General features: G+C 55.4%; 1 protein-coding gene across 1 annotated transcript; it reads left to right on the forward strand.

The window, feature by feature from the left end:
- The first annotated feature begins 4,434 nt into the window (after positions 1–4,434).
- On the forward strand, positions 4,435–10,080 carry LRRC3 (leucine rich repeat containing 3). Its single transcript, XM_025863574.2, has 2 exons — positions 4,435–4,577; positions 5,311–10,080. The coding sequence occupies exon 2, from the start codon at positions 5,475–5,477 to the stop codon at positions 6,246–6,248; it is 774 nt and encodes a 257-aa protein (XP_025719359.1). The 5' UTR covers positions 4,435–4,577; positions 5,311–5,474; the 3' UTR covers positions 6,249–10,080.
- The last annotated feature ends 2,266 nt before the right edge of the window (positions 10,081–12,346 follow it).

Genomic DNA, 12,346 nt, shown 5'->3' on the forward strand with positions numbered 1-12,346 from the left:
TTGACTTATTCCGCTTAGCATAATACCCTCTAGCTCCATCCACGTCATTGCAAATGGCAAGATTTCATCTTTTCTGAGGGCTGAGTAATATTCCATTGTATATATGGACTACATCTTCTTTATCCATTCGTCTGTTGATGGACATCTGTACTCTTTCCATAGTTTGGCTATTATGGACATCGCTACTATAAACATTAGGGCACGGGTGCCCCTTCAGATCACTGCATTTGTATCTTTGGGGTAAATACCTAGTAGTGCAATTGCTGGGTCATAGGGTAGTTCTATTTTCAACTTTGGGGGAACCTCCATACTGTTTTCCAGAGTGGCTACACCAGCTTGCATTCCCACCAACAGTGTAGGAGGGTTCCCCTTTCTCCACATCCTCGCCAACATCTGTCATTTCCTGACTAATTTTAGCCATTCTGACTGGTGTGAGGTGGTATCTCATTGTAGTTTTGTTGTTGTTGTTGTTTAAAGATTTTATTTATTTGACAGAGAGAGACACACAGCCAGAGAGGGAACACAAGCAGGGGGAGTGGGAGAGGGAGAAACAGGCTTTCCACCGAGCAGGGAGCCCGATGCGGGACTCAATCCCAGGACCCTGGGATAATGACCTGAGCTGAAGGCAGACACTTAAGGACTGAGCCATCCAGGCACCTCTCATTGTGATTTTGATTTGTATTTCCCTGATGCTGAGTGATATGGAGCATTTTTTCATGTGTCTGTTGGCTATTTGTATGTCTTCTTTGGAGAAATGCCTTTTCATGTCTTCTGTCCATTTCTTGATTGGATTATTTGTTCTTCGGGTGTTGAGTTTGATAAATTCTTTATAGATTTTGGATACTAGCCCTTTATCTGCTAAGACATTTGCAAATATCTTCCTCCCATTCTATAGGTTGTCTTTTAGTTTTGTTGACTGTTTTCTTTGCTGTACAAAAGATTTTTATCTTGATGAAGCCCCAATAGTTCATTTTTGCCCTTGCTTCCCTTGCCTTTGGAGACGTGTCTAGCAAGAAGTTGATGTGGCTGGGTCAAAGAGGTTTGCTGCCTGTGTCCTCCTCTAGGATTTTGATGGATCTCTATCTCACATTTAGGTCTTTCATCCATTTTGAGCTTATTATTGTGTGTGGTGTAAGAAAATGGTCCAGTTTCATTCTTCTGCATGTGGCTGTCCAATTTTCCTGACACTATTTGTTGAAGAGACTGCCTTTTTTCCATTGGCTATTCTTTCCTATTTTGTCTGAGATTAGTTGGCCATAGAGTTGAGGGTCCATTTCTGGGTTCTCTATTCTGTTCCTTTGATGTATGTGGAAACAGACAATTCCTTGAGAGAGATGAACTACCAACACTCAGTCAAGGAAAAATATAACTTCAGCAGCTCTATCTCATTAAATAATGTAATAACGTATAAAAATGATGATACATCATAGCCAAGTGGGATTTATTCCAAGGACACAAGGTTAATTCAACACTTGAATATCAGTTAATATAATCTCCCATAAGAACATATTAACTTTAAAAAAGCTTCTCAATGGGTGAAGAAAAGACATTTGACAAAATCCAAAACCCTTCCTGATAAAACAAACTCTCAGCAAACTAGAAATAGAAGGTATCAACCTTAAAAATAAAATAACCACTTCTTTTACTAGCAAAATGAGTTTATCCAGGAATAGCAGAGGAATTGCAATTTGGAGTGAGGCAAATTATGGTGAGCCAAGGCAGGTCCAAAGAGATAAAGGGAAGGTCAGCTTTTATTTGGTTTCAGGAGGAAGTTGGGGAGGGTTGTTTTAAACAGTTTATTGGAGAAAACAAGAGTTCGAGGTTGTGGCATTTCCTCATTGGCAGTAAGTGGTCGTGAGTTAGTGTGCTGTTGCTAGGACAGGGAGGGATCTTCCTTCCTCTCTTTAAGAGTAGGAGATTAAATTCCTATGGGAAAAATGTCCTCCTTCATCAAGATAATTCTTATCTTCCTCCTTCCTGCTGGTGATGCAGGCTGCAAGGAGTGGGACATGAGTGACAGTGCTTCTTTGGGGCTTCCTGACTCCATTTTCAAGAGGTTTCCTCTATTTTCACAAAGGGAACATCCTCTTACTGGTAAGAGCAGCTACAAAAACAATCTACCACCAACATTATTCTTAAAGGACTGAATGCGCTCCCTCTACGATTGGGATGAACAAGAATATGTGCTCTCAGCCCTCCTGTTCAGTATCGAAATAGAGGCTCTAGCCAAAGCAGTCAGACACAGATTGAAGTAAAAGGCATCCAGACTGGAAAAAAAAGAATAATCTTTTTATTTACAGATAACGTGATTGTATATGTAGAAAATCCTCAGGTGTCCATAAAAAAAAGTTACTAGAACAAATAAGTGATTTTAGCAAAGTTAAGATCAGTATACAAAAATCTCTTTTAGGGGCGCCTGGGTGGCTCAGTCGTTAAGCGTCTGCCTTCGGCTCAGGTCATGATCCCGGGGTCCTGGGATGGAGCCCCGCTTCGGGCTCCCTGCTCATTGGGAAGCCTACTTCTCCCTCTCCCACTCCTCCTCCTTGTGTTCCCTCTCTGGCTGTGTCTCTCTCTGTCAAAATAAATAAAAAATAAAAAATAAAAAAAAATCTTAAAAAAAACCAAAAATCTCTTTTATTTCTATATATTAGCATTTAACAAGCAGAAATTGAAATAAAGATACCATTAACAATAACATGAAATTATGAGAAATAAGTCTGACAAGAGATAGGCAAGATATGTAAACCAAAAATTACAAAACACAGCTGAAAGAAACAAAAGCAGTTCTAAATAAATGAGAAGATATACCATGTTCATGGACTGAAGTACTCAATATCATCAAGATATAAATTCTTTCAAACTGATCTATAGATTCAGTGGAATCCCAAACAAAAGGCACCAGGCTTTTTTGCTGGAGGTTGGCAAGCTGGATCTAAAATTCATGAGGAAGTGCAAAGGATCTAGGATAACCAAAAAGAACTTTATGAAAACAAAAGTGGAAGATCACACTACCTGATTCAAGAATCATTATAAAGCTACAGCAATGAAGACAGCTTGGAAAATTGGCATAAAAATAGGCAAAGAGAGGGGTGCCTGGGTGGCTCAGTTGATTGAGCACCTGACTCTTGATTTCTGCTCAGGTCATGATCTCAGGGTGGGGAGAGGGAGCCCTTGGTCCAGCTCCGTGCTCAGTGGGGAATCTCCTTGGGATTCTCTCTCTCCCGCTCTCTCTGCTCCCTCCCCCCACTCTCTAAATAAGTAAATAAAATCTTCTAAACAATCTGCAAATAGACCAGTGAAACACAGAGTACAGGAATAGGTTCACACACATATAAAGGACCACTGATTTTCAACAGAGGTACAAAGGCAACTCAGCAGAGAAAGGATCATTATTTCAACAAACAGCCCCAGAAACTGGGTAGCCATAGGCAGAAAAAACAAACTTGAATTATATCTCACACCATATACCAAAACTAACCCAAAATGGATAATAAATGAAAAATATACAAAGCATGGAACATTCATATAATGCATTACTACTCCGCAGTAAAAGGAATAGCTATCGATTATCGCATCAACATGAGTAAACTCGAAATAATTACGCCGACTGAAATGAGCTAGGCAACAAGGGACAGGACCACGACTCCGTTTATATGAATTACAGGAAATGCAAGCTGATGTACAATGACCCAGCAGACCGGTACTTGCCTGGTGAGGGGGCCGGAGGGAAAGGGGAAACTCTGGGCTATTTACTTTGTTGATTGTGGTGACGGCTTTACGGGTGTATACAGATGTCAAACACAGCAAACGTAAATATGAGGTTTTGTGTGTCACTACACCACAATAAGGCTGTTTTCATAAGATCCTAAAGATGGCTCCAATCCAGCTTAAATGCTAGACCCCACCCCCACATTACCTACTCAGAACACGGGAGGGTAGGGGCTGGGGCCACGGTCTGGGGCAGGACCCAGCCTGGCGGAGAACACGTTAACCAGCTTGGGTGCGCCCGGCTGAGCCGCGGGGAAGGCACGGCTCCCAGCGCGGGCGTAAGCCGCACAAGCAGGGGTGGGGTCTGCGGCCCTAGCCACGCCCACAGACCCTGAGATTTCCACCCCTCCCCGCGCCCCACCCTCCGTCTAAGAGTGACGCCCCGCTCCCGTCCCACAGACCCCACACTCCACCCAAGCCCGGCCATACCCTCCGCCCCAGGCCGGGCCCCTCTGGTCCTCAAGCCCCGCTTCGTCCTGGCCACGCCCCATCCGAGACTCCGCCCAAGCCCCACCCCTCCGCCGCCTCAGGCCCCGCCTCCAGGCCCCGTCTGTTCTTGCCTCACAGCTCCGCCTCAAGCCCCGCCCCTCCCGCAGGCCCCACCCCATCTCGCCCTTAAGGCTCCGCCCAGGCCCCGCCCCCGCCCCAGGCCCCGCCCCGCGGAGCCGAAGGCCGAGCCGCGTGTGTCCCGAGCGGCTGCAGAGGTGGGCGCAGGCCCGGGGTCGCCGCCGCGCCGGGGTGTGGCTCCGGGTCGGGCTCCGAGCAGCCGGGAGCCTCGCGCAGAGCGGCCTCCGGACGCGGCCGTGCAGGTAAAGCCCCCGCCCCGCCCGTCCGCCGCCCGGGGTCGCGGGGTCCCGGGATCCCGGGGTCTGGGGGTCCCAGCCCCGCCCGCCAGGCCCCGCGCGCGGCCCCGCCACTCCACGCCCCAGCGCGGCCGCGCGCCCAGGGCTTGGCTTTTCTCCCTTCTCGCTTTCCTTCTCTCTCCACCACAACTGAAATGCAAGGCGCCGCCCCCGGGGCCGCGTGCTCGTCCCCGCTGGGCTGACAAAGAAGGGCTCTCTCCGTGCTCGCAGTTCTGTGAGGGCTGTCAGGATGAGCCAAGTGCTAAGCTCCGACAGCCGCCACCCCGGCCACAGCCGCCACCCCGGCCACAGCCGCCACGCCGGCGGCCACGAGCGCGCACCGCTCGGTCGCCGGTCGTTTGCCCATCCCAATGCCCCCCGCATTCCTCTTTCTCGGGAAACCCCTGCAGCCCCGTCTTCCTGGTTTCCAGCCTCAGGAGCTCGGAGGGGCGGCCCCTCCTCCGGCGGGCCAGCCCCTGCTCCCGTAGGTGTGCCATGGGTGTGTCCAGGGTTCCCGGACCAGCCAGCGGTCAGCGCGACCTGCCCTTGCTCTTCTGGGTGGCTTTGGGAATCTCGGAGAGAAGTTACAGAGACCCCCGCTGGCCAGATGCTTCAGTGTGCCGGTGACATCTCCCGCAGAGTCCGAGTGTTCCCCGGGGTTCCCTGCGGCACCGCGATGCTGATCGCCGCTCTCTTTTAGGACTAGAGGAGAGCACCGCTTTTCCTTGCGTGGAAGGAGGGAGCGTTGACGCCTGTGTCAGATGGTCACTTGCACAGCGGCGGCTGGGGGAGTGAGGAAGAGCGCAGGTCTGCAGTACCCAGTGGGAGGAGACCGCCCTCCCCCCGTCCCCAGGTGTGGTCAGCATGGGCCCCGTGGGCAAACAGAGCCCCTCATCCCTGCCGGTCCCCGCGGGGGGGTCCTGCCTCATCCTCCTCTTTTGCTTGCGCTTGGGCGCTTCCTGCCCACAGAGCTGCCAGTGCCCTGAGCACGCTGGGGCCGTGGCCGTCCACTGCAGTGCCAGGGGCCTGCAGGAGATCCCCAAGGACATCCCCGCCAACGCTGTGCTCCTGAAGCTTGATGCCAACAAGCTCACCCACATCCCCAACGGAGCCTTCCAGCACCTGAACCAGCTGAGGGAGCTGGACTTGTCCCAGAACACCATCGAAACCATTGGCCCCGCTGCCTTTTCGGGCCTGGCTGGGGGCCTGCGGCTGCTGGACCTGTCACATAACCGCATCCGCAGGATTCCGAAGGACGCCCTGGGCAAGCTCAGCGCCAAGATCCGCCTGTCCCACAACCCCCTGCACTGCGAGTGTGCGCTGCAGGAGGCCCTGTGGGAGCTGAAGCTGGACCCTGAGTCTGTGGACGAGATCGCCTGCCACACGGCCGCGCAGGAGGAGTTCGTGGGCAAGCCGCTGATCCAGGCTCTGGACTCCGGGGTCAGCTTCTGCAGCACCCACCGCAAGACCACCGACGTGGCCATGCTGGTCACCATGTTCGGCTGGTTCGCCATGGTGATCACCTACGTCGTGTACTACGTGCGCCAGAACCAGGAGGATGCCAGGAGGCACCTGGAGTACCTGAAGTCCCTGCCCAGCGCCCCCGTGTCCAAGGACCCCATCAGCCCAGTGCCCTAGTGCCTGCTGGCGGAAGCAGAACACCGCCCACCTGTCCCCCTCACTTCCGTAGCAGGTGGTGGCTGACCCAAGCTTTCGGTGCCACGAGCACTGGGTCCTCCCAGCCCCCTCTGAGCGGCATTCTGCCCCCACAGACCCCTCCCTTGTGTTGCAAGTCACTGCGCCACGCTTCAAGTCCGAAATATGACCATCAGGCCCACTTGAGGGGCCAGGAAGCCAGAGTTTGGAGAAATGGCGTTGCCCACGACCACACAGTCAGGCAGTGACCCCTTTGGGACTTAAAACCAGGCCGTCTGTCATAACGTTCCATGTCCCTTGCGCTTTGCTGGCCTCGGCCGCGTGGCGCCTGTAGGGTGTGAATGGCATTCCAAGAAGAAAGGCTCTTGTCCATGCGTGTGAGGTCTGCCCCGCAGACGGTGGGGTGTAGACTCATCTGTGGAAGGCAGAACCGATTTACCTTGTCCCCCTGGTAGTATTTCCTGAACCCATCTGACTGCAGAACTCTTTCCAGAGCAAAGTAGTAGAGACCAGGTTTTTCTCGAGAGGTAAGTGAAACAGGTAGTTGTTCAAACTAACCTTTGAACAACTTTGTTTATTCTCAGAGTGTTGGTTAAGAGTAGCAATTGTGCCAAAATTTCAGTCCGGGGAGAGTGGGGGAGAAACCCTAAGACCCCCAAACCAAGAAAACCACGGACAGAAACCCGAGAAAGGTCCAGAGTGGATCATCAAGGGGGGCAGTGTCGTGCGTCCCTGCCGCGAGTCCCACCAGTGTCTGTGCCTGGTCCGGGGGAAGGCCCGTCATCCTGGGTCTGCAGTGTGCCTTGCCTCTCTACTCACAAACACCGAAGCCGCTCCTTCTCAAGGACAGGTGTTCGGTGTGTCAAGGCCCGTCAGTGGGATGCTACCTTTTCTCCAGCAACAGGAACCCCCTGCCTTGCTCCCTCTCTGTCCCCCCGTCTCTGTCTGTCTTCACCTCTGCCCCCAGGAATCTCAGAGCTAACTCAGCATATTCTCTCAGCTGTGTTACTCTACATTCAGGGTAGACGTTACCTCCACCTAACTGTGAGCCGTCTTTCTAGTTTTATTTTTTGATGTCTTTTTTAAGAGTGCTTATTTTTAAATTGCTTCAAATATTTGGGGGGGGAGCACAAATAGGGATAAATTGCTTATGAACTTAAGGTGTACAGATTACAAGCCTCGTGAAGCAGATGCTTAGAAAGAATTAAAATAGAGGGTGGTTTGTACCGGGGGATTGTCCTATGACCTCAGGTGGGCCTTGAACACCTGATCCCGTCTACGGGTTGACTCAGAGATCCAGACTCCACAGCTGACACCCAAAAGGCCCATCCAAGCAAGGTCCTGATTTTTTCGGTTATGGTGCATTACAAAGAAATGACTGACAGCTCCCAAATACCCTCCCACACACAAGCACCCCACTTCTGCCCAGACCAGGGGTGCGGGGATGGGAGGCAGGGCCTGGGCACCACCTCCTGTGGCCTGTCAGTCCCAGGGACCCGGGTGGGCACTGCTGCTGGCCTACCAGCAGGGCACAGGCTCCTTGGGTGGTTTGGGTCCCCCTGCCCACCCATGCTAGGGCGCACACAGTGGGGAGAGGGGTCCCACCACACAAGGAGCTCACCACCTGTGGGTTTGCCCAAGGGAGGTGACCTGACAGAGATGCGGAGTCATGTGCCAGGGTCCTGTGGCTGCTACTCATGTCCTGGGGAGAGCCTCGCCTTGCTGTGGGGGAAGCCTTGCCCTGGGGGGCCCTGTCCCGCTGCCAGGGAACTCGCCATTTCCTCTTGTGCCAGAATCAGCCCAGATCCTGGGTTCCACCCAAATGCGGCTCTTCGGGGGATGCATGGGGAGTGGGGTGGGGCTGCCCCTTTCCGAGGACCCTGGACACACCAGAAGGGTCCTCTCCCTGTCACCCTGAGCCGAGCGTCGGGCTGCCAGGCCCTCCTGGTCTTTCTGGGACCCTCACCCTTCAGGGGCCATTCCAGAGTGGACACCTTCCTCCAAAGAAGCCCACCAAATCCCTAAACTTCAGGACCACAAAGCTCCTTCCTGCTCATGGGAGTTCACACCCCTGGTACCCGGGAGCACTCTGCTGTCCCGGGGTACAGCCATCCTCCCCCCTTTCCCCCTCCTTTTCTCTCTCCTTGAGAGACCCCTTAGGATGACGCCCTGCCTGGGCCCACCCCCTTCCTTGCTGCCGTGTGTGAGCACATATCGCTGGATGCCCCCACAGGCCCTACAGCTGACGCAGCCCCCACCCCTGCCGCGATGGGTGGTTGACCACATCCTAAATCTGCAGAGGCTGGGCAGGGTCACGCTGGCCTCGTTGAGAGAATCGGTGTTGACAGTGTCAGGTATAGGACAAAGGGGTTGCCCCGTCTGTCGGGGGCAATGGGGTCACAGCCTATGGGACATGGGTGGCCCCCGGCTCTCACTGTGATCCGAATAGGGACCTTCAGAGCACTTTATACAGACACATGGCCTGGTCTGCAAAGCTCCTTGGCCACAGGAGGTAACACTTCACAGGTCAGGGGTCAGGGCAGGGTGATTTGGGGACTCCCCATGGGACAGAGGGTTGGAACAGCCATCCAGCTTGGGGTGGGAACGGCTCCTCCCTTCCCCTGGGGGTGGGTGGTGGGGCTCTGGCTTCTAGGGAGGCCGCAGGGCCAGGGGGGTGAAGAGGGCCAGAGAGGGGCTCATGGAATCCTTTGGGAGCCAGGTCACCCTGCCCAGATGCTCTGGTTGAGCTGCTCCCTCGGTCCCCAGCCTCACCGTGGATAGAGCCCCACCCCTGACCCTGACCGTAGGAGGGGGCGCCCTATGCCCGTGGCCTCCTGGTACCCCAGCCTCCCTCCTCTTTGGGCTTTGGGGTCACTCTCTCGGGTGGCCCAGTGTGGGATGGGCCGTGCTGACACTCGGGGGCTCTCCCTGGTGAGGAGGAGGCTCCCAGCTCCGCTCCAGAAGCCCTTCCCAGACCTCTCCCAGGAGCTGCCTGCCAGGCTGTGGGAGGCAGGACAGGCACCACCGGGACTTCTGCGGGGCTGGGACTGGGAGTGCTTGCAGCTGCGGATGCACAAAAGAGCTTCCCTCCTGCACGCGGCCCTATAGCCCAGGCCCCAGGGACCGCCTCGCACTGCAGGGCCCCCAGTTCCCAGCTTGGCCTACAGGGGGTGGATGAGTTTTAAACTAGACATGAGATTGGGTAAACCCAGTCTGGATGTATGTTTCCTAATGGACAGTAGTCGTGGGCAGGAGATGAGGGTGTCCGGCGGTTAAAAGCAGGGGCTGCACAGCATGGTGCTACAGGGGCCGCCTGGGGGAGCTTGCATTCCCTCGGAGGTCTAAGGAATGTGTGCGGGTGGACTCCCTGCTGCGGGGGGCTGGAGTGGGGCCAGGCTCAATTGAACAGCTCCGCCCAGCGTTCGGCAAAGTCAAGGCCGGGGCTCGAGGACCAGTCTCCTAGGGGTTCTGAGCAGCGCAGTACAGCTTGGCCCTGGGTGCTGGGGGCCCCTCAGTGGGTGCCGTGCACCGGCTCGGCCCTGGCTGGCTTGCCCTCCTGCACCACGCTCCCCAGGCTCCCTTGCAGCGCGTTCTCCAGAGATGCATGTACATGAGACTTTGATCCTGGACTCAGTTACCTGGGGAGGAGGCAGGGCTGCTTGGGCAGACCGTGGCAGAGATGGAATGTTCTGGAGGTGTGGCAAGTGCAGGAGCCTGGGTTGGTTTCTGGAGCCATCTCTCCCGGAAGCTGGGTCTAAAGTCTGAGCCTGCTGTCCTCCTCACTGCCTCTGAACTCTCAATAAACCTCGCTGTGCTTAAATCATCTGGCGTGGATTCTGTTATCTGCACCCCTGTGACCCACCCGACAGACCCAGCGCCCCCGCCCTGCCCCCTTCACTGTAGACCTCGTCACGAAGCCGACCTGCCAGGCCTGCCGGACCCGCGAGCCCACGGCGTGGAAGAGCTGGGTCAGCACAGGGCTGCCGTGGGTGCTGGGGCCAGCTCCTACCGGCTCAAACCGGCTCTTGGTGGCCAACAGTTAAATCTGGGGGAGGTGGTGAGCCAGTTGACATCATGATGGCAGCTTGAGGTTGGCCACGGGCAGTCTTTACACCAGGCAGTTGACAGCCAGGCCCCGCTCTCCTGCCCCAGGAGACTGTGAGCCAGGTGGCCGTAAACGGGTGTCCCCAACAGCCTGTCCCAGCCCAGGCCCCCTCCTGTCCCCTGTCCACCTTCTGCTCCTGGCTGCCCTGGCCAGGTCACGTGTGTTCTGGGGACTACCCCCCGCTTCCCACGCCCTCCCTGCCCCTTATCTCCCGGAGGGGGAGGGGCGTCTCTCTGCCACCTGCAGGGACTCCCCCCTGCCTTCCACGGTGTCGCCCAGCCCTGCCATTCCAAAAAAGAGATCACCTGGTGCAAGAACCAGCCCCTCTCTCCCCCGGTCAGTGGGGCTCTCTCTGTGTGAATGGTGAATTTTTTTTTTATGCAGGAACTCCTTTTTCTGCAGTTTTACCTTTTCTAGAAGTTTCATGGAGGCGGAATCTTTTGAACACAAAACTATTATCCGCACCGAAAAATTACAGTGGCTCCCCAGTGCCACTCAGCGGCCACGTTTCCCTGATCGTCTCTAAACCATTTTGGGGATTGTCTGAGTCGGGATCTCCATAAAGGTCAGACCGCACACCTGGCTGGCATGTCCATGATGGCTCTTGTAACGTAGACGCTCTCATCCGTCTGCCTTTGACTTCCTTGCAGTTCCGTGGTCGTCCTGTGAACCTCCTCTCGTCTGGATTTTGCTGTGTGTCCTCTGGTGGTGTTTAGCTTGTCCTCTGTCCCCGGTTTCCTGGAACCGGTAGTTCTGTTTGATTTCTCTAGCAAGGCCACATCCTGGGTGGTGTGCCCTTCCAAAGAGGGCGTGATGTTAGCAGCCACCCATGATCAACACTGAGGTCTGCTGACTCCCTGGGGCCACTGACCCTGGATTCTCGGCCCTGCGGCCCCTTCCCCATCTGTCAGCTGGAGTCTCCCGTAAAGAAGAGCAGCCTCCACCACACATTGGTTCTCCGATGGCTGTGTCACGTGGGAACGGCAGGGTGAATGCCTGGTTCTTTACCTGTTTTCAAAAGAAAGTTGGTTCCTCTGAAAATGACCGGTAGTTTTGAAAGCATCATTATGCATGAGTTTAAACACACGGGCTGGGTTACAAACTGCTGGGCTTCCTTTCCTGGATGAAGCTCGAATCGTCCGTGCGGCAGGTGGGAGCCTCTCCGCGTGGGCTGAGTCTGGTGGCCTGCCCCCCGGGTGGGACAGCGTGTTCTTGTCCCTGCACCTCCCCTGCCCCACCCGGGCTCAGCCGGTGCTCTGGTTCCTTTCCGCAGGGTGACCTTGCAAGACCTCTGTGCCCCGTGGGCCCTCGCTTGCAGGCCCGTCCGTAGACAGCCGTGGGTTCATATGGATGCTTCCAGCTTAACCCCGGGCCGCAAGATGGCCCTTACTGCCTGGCCCCTGTGCCCTGCCCCACCCGCCGGCACTCGGCGAGCCCGCTCTGCCTTCACCCTTCTCCCCTCCTGGTCCCGGTCACAGGGACGTCCACATCTTCATGCCACAGATGGAAGGTGTGGCCCCGAGCCACGGGGAGCAGGGAGGAAGGCAGGTGCCTTTGGAACCTGGAGAGGCACGGGAGCAGATCCTCCCCTGGAGCCTCCAGAAGGAACCAGTCCTGCCCACACCTGGATTTTAGCCCCGTGGGGCCCATTTCGGACTTCAGACCTCCAGAACTCTAAATTAATAACCTGCATTGTCGAGGCTACGAGGTGTGTGGCACTTTGTTACAGCGGAGCCTCAGTGGACAGACACAGTCCCCACTTTGAGAGTGGCCGGTGTGGCCAGAGCAGACGGCTGCCGTGCCCCATGGCGCCCTACTCACCATCGCTGTGTCTGAGTTCTCGGGGCCAGTGTGCCCTTCAGGCCGTGCCCAGGTGACCTCGGGAGCTCACTTCACCCATCGGCCTCACTCCTTTTCCAGAGGAAGGGCCACCAGGGAGCGGGCAGGAGCCACAGTGTGGGGGTGCAGCGGGGTG

Source organism: Callorhinus ursinus, unplaced genomic scaffold (genome assembly GCF_003265705.2).
Source record: "Callorhinus ursinus isolate GAN/ISIS: 27379988/994484 unplaced genomic scaffold, GSC_fseal_2.0 scaffold75, whole genome shotgun sequence".
Classification (NCBI taxonomy): Eukaryota; Metazoa; Chordata; class Mammalia; order Carnivora; family Otariidae; genus Callorhinus; species Callorhinus ursinus.